The sequence below is a fragment of the Eucyclogobius newberryi genome, unplaced genomic scaffold (genome assembly GCF_026437365.1).
Source record: "Eucyclogobius newberryi isolate DKJ021-1_F unplaced genomic scaffold, fEucNew1.0.hap1 SCAF_7, whole genome shotgun sequence".
Classification (NCBI taxonomy): Eukaryota; Metazoa; Chordata; class Actinopteri; order Gobiiformes; family Gobiidae; genus Eucyclogobius; species Eucyclogobius newberryi.
The window spans coordinates 524,823-539,559 of record NW_027316389.1 but is presented as its reverse complement, the minus strand read 5'-3'; the positions used below and the strand labels follow the sequence as shown (position 1 = coordinate 539,559).

At 57.2% G+C, this 14,737-nt stretch overlaps 1 protein-coding gene across 8 annotated transcripts in view; it reads right to left on the bottom strand.

Moving 5' to 3' along the window:
- The window catches only part of LOC140348657 (inositol hexakisphosphate and diphosphoinositol-pentakisphosphate kinase 1-like), a 109,486-nt gene that overhangs the window by 76,002 nt on the left and 18,747 nt on the right, over positions 1-14,737 (bottom strand). For 6 of the 8 annotated variants that reach the window (XM_072434656.1, XM_072434661.1, XM_072434662.1 and 3 more), the window contains exons 8-12: positions 13,388-13,489; positions 11,448-11,534; positions 9,288-9,363; positions 3,049-3,158; positions 1,044-1,067 (exon numbers count right to left, since the gene is read on the bottom strand). In XM_072434656.1, the coding sequence (XP_072290757.1) occupies positions 1,044-1,067; positions 3,049-3,158; positions 9,288-9,363; positions 11,448-11,534; positions 13,388-13,489 (399 nt within the window). The remainder of the gene's footprint in view (positions 1-1,043; positions 1,068-3,048; positions 3,159-9,287; positions 9,364-11,447; positions 11,535-13,387; positions 13,490-14,737) is intronic. The other 2 variants (XM_072434658.1, XM_072434660.1) reach the window with 1 other exon arrangement.

The window sequence follows — 14,737 nt, the reverse complement described above, 5'->3', positions numbered from 1 at the left end:
CACCACACAACACCTCACACCACCTCACACAACACCACACCTCACACAACACACAACACCTCACACAACACCACACCTCACACAACACACAACACCTCACACCACCTCACACAACACCTCACACAACACACAACACCACACCTCACACGACACACAACACACAACACCTCACACCACCTCACACAACACACAACACCACACACAACACACAACACCTCACACAATACCTCACACCACACACAACACCTCACACCACCTCACACAACACACAACACCTCACACCACCTCACACAACACACAACACCTCACACCACCTCACACAACACACAAAACCACACACAACACCTCACACCACCTCACACAACACACAACACCTCACCACACACAACACACAACACCACACCACACACAACACCTCACACCACCTCACACAACACACAAAACCACACACAACACCTCACACCACCTCACACAACACACAAAACCACACACAACACCACACACAACACACAAAACCACACCTCACACAACACCACACTCAACAGCTGAAAGGTTCACCCAGGGTGTATATGACAGCTGAAAGGTTCACCCAGGGTTAGTGTTTATATGACAGCTGAAAGGTTCACCCAGGGTTAGTGTTTATATGACAGCTGAAAGGTTCACCCAGGGTTAGTGTTTATATGACAGCTGAAAGGTTCACCCAGGGTTAGTGTTTATATGACAGCTGAAAGGTTCACCCAGGGTTAGTGTTTATATGACAGCTGAAAGGTTCACCCAGGGTTAGTGTTTATATGACAGCTGAAAGGTTCACCCAGGGTTAGTGTTTATATGACAGCTGAAAGGTTCACCCAGGGTTAGTGTTTATATGACAGCTGAAAGGTTCACCCAGGGTTAGTGTTTATATGACAGCTGAAAGGTTCACCCAGGGTTAGTGTTTATATGACAGCTGAAAGGCCTGCACCCAAACAAACACTCTAAAGAAGAGGATCAACTGAAAGGTTTCATGCTAAAAACATTTGAAGAAGTTCAGAGATCAGACGTACTGAGAATCAGTCAGACTGGATTCCCTTCAGAGACACAGAAGAACACGGTGAATGCACAGGAACGAGGAGAACGTGGAGAAGCATGGAGGAACGAGGAGAACGTGGAGAAGCATGGAGGAACGAGGAGAACGTGGAGAAGCATGGAGGAACGAGGAGAACGTGGAGAAGCATGGAGGAACGAGGAGAACGTGGAGAAGCATGGAGGAACGAGGAGAACGTGGAGAAGCATGGAGGAACGAGGAGAACGTGGAGAAGCATGGAGGAACGAGGAGAACGTGGAGAAGCATGGAGGAACGAGGAGAACGTGGAGAAGCATGGAGGAACGAGGAGAACGTGGAGAAGCATGGAGGAACGAGGAGAACGTGGAGAAGCATGGAGGAACGAGGAGAACGTGGAGAAGCATGGAGGAACGAGGAGAACGTGGAGAAGCATGGAGGAACGAGGAGAACGTGGAGAAGCATGGAGGAACGAGGAGAACGTGGAGAAGCATGGAGGAACGAGGAGAACGTGGAGAAGCATGGAGGAACGAGGAGAACGTGGAGAAGCATGGAGGAACGAGGAGAACGTGGAGAAGCATGGAGGAACGAGGAGAACGTGGAGAAGCATGGAGGAACGAGGGGAACGTGGAGAAGCATGGAGGAACGAGGAGAACGTGGAGAAGCATGGAGGAACGAGGAGAACGTGGAGAAGCATGGAGGAACGAGGAGAACGTGGAGAAGCATGGAGGAACGAGGAGAACGTGGAGAAGCATGGAGGAACGAGGAGAACGTGGAGAAGCATGGAGGAAAGAGGAGAACGTGGAGAAGCATGGAGGAACGAGGAGAACGTGGAGAAGCATGGAGGAACGAGGAGAACGTGGAGAAGCATGGAGGAACGAGGAGAACGTGGAGAAGCATGGAGGAACGAGGAGAACGTGGAGAAGCATGGAGGAAAGAGGAGAACGTGGAGAAGCATGGAGGAACGAGGAGAACGTGGAGAAGCATGGAGGAACGAGGAGAACGTGGAGAAGCATGGAGGAACGAGGAGAACGTGGAGAAGCATGGAGGAACGAGGAGAACGTGGAGAAGCATGGAGGAACGAGGAGAACGTGGAGAAGCATGGAGGAACGAGGAGAACGTGGAGAAGCATGGAGGAACGAGGAGAACGTGGAGAAGCATGGAGGAACGAGGAGAACGTGGAGAAGCATGGAGGAACGAGGAGAACGTGGAGAAGCATGGAGGAACGAGGAGAACGTGGAGAAGCATGGAGGAACGAGGAGAACGTGGAGAAGCATGGAGGAACGAGGAGAACGTGGAGAAGCATGGAGGAACGAGGAGAACGTGGAGAAGCATGGAGGAACGAGGAGAACGTGGAGAAGCATGGAGGAACGAGGAGAACGTGGAGAAGCATGGAGGAACGAGGAGAACGTGGAGAAACGAGGAGAACGTGGAGAAGCATGGAGGAACGAGGAGAACGTGGAGAAGCATGGAGGAACGAGGAGAACGTGGAGGAACAGGATGAGGAGAGAGAAGAAAATATCACAACATCAGGACAGAAAAGCATAAACAGCAGATCATCAGGATGTAGAGTTCATGGATATAAAGCTACAAAAAGAAGAACACGAACTCGGTGCTAGCCACGCTAACTCGCTGCTAGCCGCATTCCATTCACTCTCTATGGTTAGCTTAGCATTCGTCCAACATTAGCTGCAAACCATATACATCTATGGGCGCTTGTTAGCTTTGTGCGATGCTAACGTTAGCTTTAGGTTCTGCATGGTTTACAGCACTAAAACAGTTAGGATGTAACCATGGTTCTGTGAAATGTACTTTTATTTATTTATCGGAATATAGCCAAGTTTCTATATTAATAGTGCACTGTCAATGCCAATATGCTTTTTTAAAACATTTTGAGATTTTTTTATTGAATATTGTTAGTTTAGTGAGATTTTTAGTGAGATTTGTAAAACTCTGTAAAACTTTATTCAACATCGTACAACGGCGGCGCAAACGTGTGAAAAACCTACATTTCCAGGACAGTTTTGAGCTGCAACAGTTTGGATTTCTTTTCCTCGATCTCACAGTCCGTGTGCTGACCGAGCTCCACCAGCAGGAGGCGAGCGATGTCCAGAACCTCCTGAGACACAGACACAGACGTGAGACCAGCGGGTACTTAAGTAAAAGTACACATACATGTACACAAAAGAGTCCTGTGAAAGTGACACATAAATATAAAGCTTTAGCTCAGCACCAGATCAAACGGCATAAGACATGAACAGAAGCAGAACGTTCTAGAACATCAGGTCCTTCCTGTAGGTCAGCTGCAGGACGTCCACAGCACAGTGTAGGTCAGCTGCAGGACGTCCACAGCACAGTGTAGGTCAGCTGCAGGACGTCCACAGCACAGTGTAGGTCAGCTGCAGGACGTCCACAGCACAGTGTAGGTCAGCTGCAGGACGTCCACAGCACAGTGTAGGTCAGCTGCAGGACGTCCACAGCACAGTGTAGGTCAGCTGCAGGACGTCCACAGCACAGTGTAGGTCAGCTGCAGGACGTCCACAGCACAGTGTAGGTCAGCTGCAGGACGTCCACAGCACAGTGTAGGTCAGCTGCAGGACGTCCACAGCACAGTGTAGGTCAGCTGCAGGACGTCCACAGCAAAGGGGACAGAATATTTGTCTAAAACAGACTTTGTTGCCATTGAAACTCTATAGCGCCTCCCAGAGTGCAGAAGCTCCAACTGCGAGAGAGGTTCATTATGTCTCCTCTCAAGAGCTCAAGGTGCTGAAGTCTGCCCACAATCCTCTGGGGTTACGGCGTCTAACAAGACATCAGCACAGGAGCTCCACAGGGCTGTGTACTTTCCCCCCTACTCTTCTCCCTGATCAAGTTTGTGGACGGCACCACCCTCATCGTCACGGCGACACCGCCCTCATCGTCACGGCGACACCGCCCTCATCGTCACGACGACACCGCCCTCATCGCCACCGCTCTCATCGCCACGGCGACACCGCCCTCATCGTCACGGCGACACCGCCCTCATCGTCACGACGACACCGCCCTCATCGCCACGGCGACACCGCCCTCATCGCCACGGCGACACCGCCCTCATCGCCAAGGCGACACCGCCCTCATCGCCACGACGACACCGCCCTCATCGTCACGGCGACACCGCCCTCATCGTCACGGCGACACCGCTCTCATCGCCAAGGCGACACCGCCCTCATCGTCACGACGACACCGCCCTCATCGTCACGACGACACCGCCCTCATCGCCACGGCGACACCGCCATCATCGCCGCGGCGACACCGCCATCATCGCCGCGGCGACACCGCCCTCATCGCCTCGGCGAAACCGCCCTCATCGCCACGGCGACATCGCCCTCATCGTCACGGCGACACCGTCCTCATCGTCACGACACCGCCCTCATCGCCACGGCGACACCGCCCTCATCGCCACGGCGACACCGCCCTCATCGTCACGGCGACACCGCCCTCATCGTCACGGCGACACCGCCCTCATCGCCACGGCGACACCGCCCTCATCGCCACGGCGACACCGCCCTCTTCGCCACGGCGACACCGCCCTCTTCGCCACGGCGACACCGCCCTCATCGCCACGGCGACACCGCCCTCTTCGCCACGGCGACACCGCCCTCATCGCCACGGCGACACCGCCCTCATCGCCACGACGACACCGCCCTCATCGTCACGACGACACCGCCCTCATCGTCACGACACCGCCCTCATCGCCACGACGACACCGCCCTCATCGTCACGACACCGCCCTCATCGCCACGGCGACACCGCCCTCATCGTCACGACACCGCCCTCATCGTCACGGCGACACCGCCCTCATCGCCACGGCGACACCGCCCTCATCGCCACGGCGACACCGCCCTCATCGCCACGACGACACCGCCCTCATCGTCACGACGACACCGCCCTCATCGTCACGACGACACCGCCCTCATCGTCACGACGACACCGCCCTCATCGTCACGACACCGCCCTCATCGTCACGGCGACACCGCCCTCATCGCCACGGCGACACCGCCCTCATCGCCACGGCGACACCGCCCTCATCGCCACGGCGACACCGCCCTCATCGCCACGACGACACCGCCCTCATCGTCACGACACCGCCCTCATCGTCACGACGACACCGCCCTCATCGCCACGGCGACACCGCCCTCATCGCCACGGCGACACCGCCCTCATCGCCACGACGACACCGCCCTCATCGTCACGACACCGCCCTCATCGTCACGGCGACACCGCCATCATCGCCACGGCGACACGCCCTCATCGCCACGGCGACACCGCCCTCATCGCCACGGCGACACCGCCCTCATCGCCACGGCGACACCGCCCTCATCGTCACGACGACACCGCCCTCATCGTCACGACGACACCGCCCTCATCGTCACGACGACACCGCCCTCATCGTCACGGCGACACCGCCCTCATCGCCACGGCGACACCGCCCTCATCGCCACGGCGACACCGCCCTCATCGTCACGGCGACACCGCCCTCATCGTCACGACGACACCGCCCTCATCGTCACGACGACACCGCCCTCATCGTCACGACACCGCCCTCATCGTCACGACACCGCCCTCATCGTCACGACGACACCGCCCTCATCGCCAAGGCGACACCGCCCCCCTCATCGTCACGGCGACACCGCTCTCATCGCCAAGGCGACACCGCCCTCATCGTCACGACGACACCGCCCTCATCGTCACGGCGACACCGCCCTCATCGCCAAGGCGACACCGCCCTCATCGTCACGACGACACCGCCCTCATCGTCACGACGACACCGCCCTCATCGCCACGGCGACACCGCCATCATCGCCACGGCGACACGCCCTCATCGCCACGGCGACACCGCCATCATCGCCGCGGCGACACCGCCCTCATCGCCTCGGCTAAACCGCCCTCATCGCCACGGCGACATCGCCCTCATCGTCACGGCGACACCGTCCTCATCGTCACGACACCGCCCTCATCGCCACGGCGACACCGCCCTCATCGCCACGGCGACACCGCCCTCATCGTCACGACGACACCGCCCTCATCGTCACGGCGACACCGCCCTCATCGCCACGGCGACACCGCCCTCATCGCCACGGCGACACCGCCCTCTTCGCCACGGCGACACCGCCCTCTTCGCCACGGCGACACCGCCCTCATCGCCACGGCGACACCGCCCTCTTCGCCACGGCGACACCGCCCTCTTCGCCACGGCGACACCGCCCTCATCGCCACGGCGACACCGCCCTCATCGCCACGACGACACCGCCCTCATCGTCACGACACCGCCCTAATCGCCACGACGACACCGCCCTCATCGTCACGACACCGCCCTCATCGCCACGGCGACACCGCCCTCATCGTCACGGCGACACCGCCCTCATCGCCACGGCGACACCGCCCTCATCGCCACGGCGACACCGCCCTCATCGCCACGGCGACACCGCCCTCATCGCCACGACGACACCGCCCTCATCGTCACGACGACACCGCCCTCATCGTCACGACGACACCGCCCTCATCGTCACGACGACACCGCCCTCATCGCCACGGCGACACCGCCCTCATCGCCACGGCGACACCGCCCTCATCGCCACGACGACACCGCCCTCATCGTCACGACACCGCCCTCATCGTCACGACGACACCGCCCTCATCGTCACGACGACACCGCCCTCATCGCCACGGCGACACCGCCCTCATCGCCACGGCGACACCGCCCTCATCGCCACGACGACACCGCCCTCATCGTCACGACACCGCCCTCATCGTCACGGCGACACCGCCATCATCGCCACGGCGACACGCCCTCATCGCCACGGCGACACCGCCCTCATCGCCACGGCGACACCGCCCTCATCGTCACGACGACACCGCCCTCATCGTCACGACGACACCGCCCTCATCGTCACGACACCGCCCTCATCGTCACGACGACACCGCCCTCATCGTCACGACGACACCGCCCTCATCGTCACGACGACACCGCCCTCATCGCCACGGCGACACCGCCCTCATCGCCACGGCGACACCGCCCTCATCGTCACGGCGACACCGCCCTCATCGTCACGACGACACCGCCCTCATCGTCACGACGACACCGCCCTCATCGTCACCGCCCTCATCGTCACGACACCGCCCTCATCGTCACGACACCGCCCTCATCGTCACGACACCGCCCTCATCGTCACGACGACACCGCCCTCATCGTCACGACGACACCGCCCTCATCGTCACGACGACACCGCCCTCATCGTCACGACGACACCGCCCTCATCGTCACGACGACACCGCCCTCATCGTCACGACGACACCGCCCTCATCGTCACGACACCGCCCTCATCGTCACGACGACACCGCCCTCATCGTCACGACGACAACGCCCTCATCGTCACGACACCGCCCTCATCGTCACGACACCGCCCTCATCGTCACGACACCGCCCTCATCGTCACGACACCGCCCTCATCGTCACGACGACACCGCCCTCATCGTCACGACACCGCCCTCATCGTCACGACGACACCGCCCTCATCGTCAAGACGACACCGCCCTCATCGTCACGACGACACCGCCCTCATCGTCAAGACGACACCGCCCTCATCGTCACGACGACACCGCCCTCATCGTCACGACACCGCCCTCATCGTCACGACGACACCGCCCTCATCGTCACGACGACACCGCCCTCATCGTCACGACGACACCGCCCTCATCGTCACGACGACACCGCCCTCATCGTCACGACACCACCGCCCTCATCGTCAAGACGACACCGCCCTCATCGTCACGACGACACCGCCCTCATCGTCACGACGACACCGCCCTCATCGTCACGACGACACCGCCCTCATCGTCACGACGACACCGCCCTCATCGTCACGACGACACCGCCCTCATCGTCACGACGACACCGCCCTCATCGTCACGACGACACCGCCCTCATCGTCACGACACCGCCCTCATCGTCACGACGACACCGCCCTCATCGTCACGACGACACCGCCCTCATCGTCACGACACCGCCCTCATCGTCACGACGACACCGCCCTCATCGTCACCGCCCTCATCGTCACGACACCGCCCTCATCGTCACGACGACACCGCCCTCATCGTCACGACACCGCCCTCATCGTCACAACGACACCGCCCTCATCGCCACGGCGACACCGCCATCATCGCCACGGCGACACGCCCTCATCGCCACGGCGACACCGCCCTCATCGCCACGGCGACACCGCCCTCATCGCCACGGCGACACCGCCATCATCGCCACGGCGACACCGCCCTCATCGCCACGGCGACACCGCCCTCATCGCCACGGCGACACCGCCCTCATCGTCACGACGACACCGCCCTCATCGTCACGACGACACCGCCCTCATCGTCACGACGACACCGCCCTCATCGTCACGACACCGCCCTCATCGTCACGACGACACCGCCCTCATCGTCACGACGACACCGCCCTCATCGCCACGGCGACACCGCCCTCATCGTCACGACGACACCGCCCTCATCGTCACGACGACACCGCCCTCATCGTCACGACACCGCCCTCATCGTCACGACGACACCGCCCTCATCGTCACGACGACACCGCCCTCATCGTCACGACGACACCGCCCTCATCGTCACGACACCGCCCTCATCGTCACGACGACACCGCCCTCATCGTCAAGACGACACCGCCCTCATCGTCACGACGACACCGCCCTCATCGTCACGACACCGCCCTCATCGTCACGACGACACCGCCCTCATCGTCACGACACCGCCCTCATCGTCACGACGACACCGCCCTCATCGTCACGACGACACCGCCCTCATCGTCACGACACCGCCCTCATCGTCACGACGACACCGCCCTCATCGTCACGACACCGCCCTCATCGTCACGACGACACCGCCCTCATCGTCACGACGACACCGCCCTCATCGTCACGACGACACCGCCCTCATGGGGCTCATCCGGGACGGGGATGAGTCTGTCTACAAGAGGTGGAGCAGAAATGACCTGCAGCTGTTCGGGACGTACCTGCAGCTGTTCGGGACGTACCTGCAGCTGTTCGGGACGTACCTGCAGCTGTTCGGGACGTACCTGCAGCTGTTCGGGACGTACCTGCAGCTGTTCGGGACGTACCTGCAGCTGTTCGGGACGTACCTGCAGCTGTTCGGGACGTACCTGCAGCTGTTCGGGACATACCTGCAGCTGTTCGGGACGTACCTGCAGCTGTTTGGGTTTCTTCAGCTTCAGTTTCCCACTTTTATATCCTCCATATTTCTCAAAAAGCTCAAAGAACCTGAAAGAGAACATGCAGAGAACCTGGTTAGGATCCTGGTCCAGACCTTCAGATCTGGTTAAGATCCTGGTCCAGACCATCAGATCTGGTTAGGATCCTGGTCCAGACCTTCAGATCTGGTTAGGATCCTGGTCCAGACCTTCAGATCTGGTTAGGATCCTGGTCCAGACCTTCAGATCTGGTTAGGATCCTGGTCCAGACCTTCAGATCTGGTTAGGATCCTGGTCCAGACCATCAGATCTGGTTAGGATCCTGGTCCAGACCTTCAGATCTGGTTAGGATCCTGGTCCAGACCTTCAGATCTGGTTAGGATCCTGGTCCAGACCTTCAGATCTGGTTAGGATCCTGGTCCAGACCTTCAGATCTGGTTAGGATCCTGGTCCAGACCTTCAGATCTGGTTAGGATCCTGGTCCAGACCTTCAGATCTGGTTAGGATCCTGGTCCAGACCTTCAGATCTGGTTAGGATCCTGGTCCAGACCTTCAGATCTGGTTAAGATCCGGCTTAGATTAGATTACAAACATTTTTAATTAAACATTTTCAGGAAAGATTCAACTTTGTTCAAATGTTTGTCATTTCATCAGAATTAGAGTTTCTAGTTTTGACTCAAGAAAACGATCGTCTCAAAGACAATAATAAGAACTTATATATATATATATATAGTCCAGAGGTCATGTGATGACGCTGCTGGGCGTGTTTCCCTCCCACAATGCAAAGCGCAGGTCAAATTGAAATGAAGCCACACCGTGACGCAGAACGACATGAGCGATGGCGAGGGCAGTGGCGCCGACAGAGGCAAAGCAACAGGTAAAAGACCCTACGGGACCTGAAGGGTCTTTTACACAGAAACATGAGGAGGTAAATGTAAAGCACATGTGCAATGTGTTAATCGTCCCTTGGGATGAAAAGTAAGTTGACCAGTTTGATCAAATGACTCTACACTTTTGGAAAGAACGGTCAGAGAAATATGAGTCAAATAAAAGAATTTGATATTTGTGTTTCAGTCGACCTCGGACTACAGTCCGGTCTCTGGTCTGGACCTCGGACTACAGTCCGGTCTCTGGTCTGGACCTCGGACTACAGTCCGGTCTCTGGTCTGGACCTCGGACTGCAGTCCGGTCTCTGGTCTGGACCTCGGACTACAGTCCGGTCTCTGGTCTGGACCTCGGACTGTAGTCTGGTCTCTGGTCTGGACCTCGGACTGTAGTCCGGTCTCTGGTCTGGACCTCGGACTACAGTCCGGTCTCTGGTCTGGACCTCGGACTGCAGTCCGGTCTCTGGTCTGGACCTCGGACTACAGTCCGGTCTCTGGTCTGGACCTCGGACTGCAGTCCGGTCTCTGGTCTGGACCTCGGACTACAGTCCGGTCTCTGGTCTGGACCTCGGACTACAGTCCGGTCTCTGGTCTGGACCTCGGACTGCAGTCCGGTCTCTGGTCTGGACCTCGGACTACAGTCTGGTCTCTGGTCTGGACCTCGGACTGTAGTCTGGTCTCTGGTCTGGACCTCGGACTGCAGTCCGGTCTCTGGTCTGGACCTCGGACTACAGTCTGGTCTCTGGTCTGGACCTCGGACTGTAGTCTGGTCTCTGGTCTGGACCTCGGACTGTAGTCCGGTCTCTGGTCTGGACCTCGGACTGTAGTCCGGTCTCTGGTCTGGACCTCGGACTACAGTCCGGTCTCTGGTCTGGACCTCGGACTGCAGTCCGGTCTCTGGTCTGGACCTCGGACTACAGTCCGGTCTCTGGTCTGGACCTCGGACTACAGTCCGGTCTCTGGTCTGGACCTCGGACTGCAGTCCGGTCTCTGGTCTGGACCTCGGACTACAGTCTGGTCTCTGGTCTGGACCTCGGACTGTAGTCTGGTCTCTGGTCTGGACCTCGGACTGCAGTCCGGTCTCTGGTCTGGACCTCGGACTACAGTCCGGTCTCTGGTCTGGACCTTGGACTGTAGTCTGGTCTCTGGTCTGGACCTCGGACTACAGTCCGGTCTCTGGTCTGGACCTCGGACTACAGTCCGGTCTCTGGTCTGGACCTCGGACTACAGTCCGGTCTCTGGTCTGGTTGTAATCCAGGTCTGGACTCACAGCGGGTGTCGGACCTCCATCTTCATCTTCTGTTTGGGAGTTCTGTCTCCGTGTCGGACGATGGCGATGACGCAGCGAAGCTCCATCCTGAACACAAGCATCATTATTAAAGCAGTGTGACCTACAGTAGGACATACAGTAGGACCTTCAGTAGAACCTTCAGCAGGACATACAGTAGGACCTTCAGTAGGACCTTCAGTGGGACCTTCAGTGGGACATACAGTAGAACCTTCAGTAGGACATACAGTGGGACATACAGTAGGACCTTCAGCAGGACATACAGTAGGACCTTCAGTAGGACTTTCAGTAGGACCTTCAGTGGGACATACAGTAGAACCTTCAGTAGGACATACAGTAGGACCTTCAGTAGAACCTTCAGTAGGACATACAGTAGGACCTAATGTGAGACCTACAGTAGGACCTTCAGGGGAACATTCAGTAGGACCTTCGGTGGGGTCTGCGGTAGGGCCTACAGTAGGAGAGCAGGGGGACCTACAGTGTGACCTACAGTAGGACCTAAAGTAGGACCCAAAGTAGGACCTTCAGTGGACCCAAAGTAGGACCTTCAGTGGACCTACAGTATGACCTACAGTATGACCTACAGTAGGGCCTACAGTGGGAGCAGGGGGCTCTGGAGAGCAGGGGGCGGGGCTCTGGAGAGCAGGGGGCGGGGCTCTGGAGGGCAGGGGCGGGGCTCTGGAGGGCAGGGGCGGGGCTCTGGAGAGCAGGGGCGGGGCTCTGGAGGGCAGGGGCGGGGCTCTGGAGAGCAGGGGGCGGGGCTCTGGAGAGCAGGGGCGGGGCTCTGGAGAGCAGGGGCGGGGCTCTGGAGGGCAGGGGCGGGGCTCTGGAGGGCAGGGGCGGGGCTCTGGAGGGCAGGGGCGGGGCTCTGGAGGGCAGGGGCGGGGCTCTGGAGGGCAGGGGCGGGGCTCTGGAGAGCAGGGGCGGGGCTCTGGAGAGCAGGGGCGGGGCTCTGGAGAGCAGGGGGCGGGGCTCTGGAGGGCAGGGGCGGGGCTCTGGAGGGCAGGGGCGGGGCTCTGGAGAGCAGGGGCGGGGCTCTGGAGAGCAGGGGCGGGGCTCTGGAGAGCAGGGGCGGGGCTCTGGAGAGCAGGGGCGGGGCTCTGGAGAGCAGGGGCGGGGCTCTGGAGGGCAGGGGCGGGGCTCTGGAGGGCAGGGGCGGGGCTCTGGAGGGCAGGGGCGGGGCTCTGGAGGGCAGGGGGCGGGGCTCTGGAGGGCAGGGGGCGGGGCTCTGGAGAGCAGGGGCGGGGCTCTGGAGAGCAGGGGGCGGGGCTCTGGAGAGCAGGGGGCGGGGCTCTGGAGAGCAGGGGCGGGGCTCTGGAGAGCAGGGGCGGGGCTCTGGAGAGCAGGGGCGGGGCTCTGGAGAGCAGGGGCGGGGCTCTGGAGAGCAGGGGGCGGGGCTCTGGAGAGCAGGGGGCGGGGCTCTGGAGAGTAAACATAGATATATAATTTCCACATAATTATGTCTCATCAAGATCTACAAACACCTCATTTGTCAGCCAAATTTACAAGGATTTTTGTGTTTTCAAAATAGTAGTAGTATATGCAGTAGTAGTTGCAGTAGTAGTAGTTGCAGGTAGTTGCAGTAGTAGTAGTTGCAGTAGTAGTTGCAGTAGTAGTTGCAGTAGTAGTTGCAGTAGTATATGCAGTAGTAGTTGCAGTAGTAGTAGTTGCAGTAGTAGTTGCAGTAGTATATGCAGTAGTAGTTGCAGTAGTAGTTGCAGTAGTAGTAGTTGCAGTAGTAGTTGCAGTAGTAGTAGTTGCAGTAGTAGTTGCAGTAGTATATGCAGTAGTAGTTGCAGTAGTATATGCAGTAGTAGTTGCAGTAGTAGTTGCAGTAGTAGTAGTTGCAGTAGTAGTAGTTGCAGTAGTAGTAGTTGCAGTAGTAGTTGCAGTAGTAGTTGCAGTATTGGTGAAGTACTCACATGGTCCCGGAGGTGGTGGGGACGATGGGGATGTCCTCAGACTCCAGGGGGACAGACCACGGCAGGTGCAGCTGAGGAGCCAACTCACGCATCAACAGGTTTCTATGGAAACAACACACGTCAGATGCCCTCACATGATCCACTCTGTGTATAAACACAATCACATCGTGTACTTCTGACATCATGTACATCTGACATCATGTACATCTGACATCGTGTACTTCTGATCGTGTACATCTGACATCGTGTACTTCTGACATCATGTACATCTGACATCGTGTACTTCTGATCGTGTACTTCTGACATCGTGTACTTCTGACATCATGTACTTCTGACATCGTGTACTTCTGACATCATGTACTTCTGACATCGTGTACTTCTGACATCGTGTACTTCTGACATCATGTACTTCTGACATCGTGTACTTCTGACATCGTGTACTTCTGACATCGTGTACTTCTGACATCATGTACTTCTGACATAGTGTACTTCTGACATAATGTACTTCTGACATCGTGTTCTTCTGACATAATGTACTTCTGACATCGTGTTCTTCTGACATCATGTACTTCTGACATAGTGTACTTCTGACATAATGTACTTCTGACATCGTGTTCTTCTGACATCGTGTACTTCTGACATCATGTACTTCTGACATCGTATACTTCTGACATCGTGTACTTCTGACATCGTGTTCTTCTGACATCATGTACTTCTGACATCATGTACATCTGACATCATGTACTTCTGACATCGTGTTCTTCTGACATCGTGTTCTTCTGACATCATGTACTTCTGACATCATGTACTTCTGACATCGTGTACTTCTGACATCGTGTACTTCTGACATCGTGTACTTCTGACATAATGTACTTCTGACATCGTGTACTTCTGACATCATGTACTTCTGACATCATGTACTTCTGACATCATGTACTTCTGACATAATGTACTTCTGACATCATGTACTTCTGACATCATGTACTTCCGACATCGTGTTCTTCTGACATCATGTACTTCTGACATAATGTACTTCTGACATCATGTACATCTGACATCAGGTACTTCTGACATCATGTACTTCTGACATAATGTACTTCTGACATCATGTACTTCTGACATAATGTACTTCCGACATCGTGTACTTCTGACATCGTGTTCTTCTGACATAATGTACTTCTGACATCGTGTTCTTCTGACATCATGTACTTCTGACATAGTGTACTTCTGACATAATGTACTTCTGACATCGTGTTCTTCTGACATCGTGTACTTCTGACATCATGTACTTCTGACATCGTATACTTCTGACATCGTGTACTTCTGACATCGTGTTCTTCTGACATCATG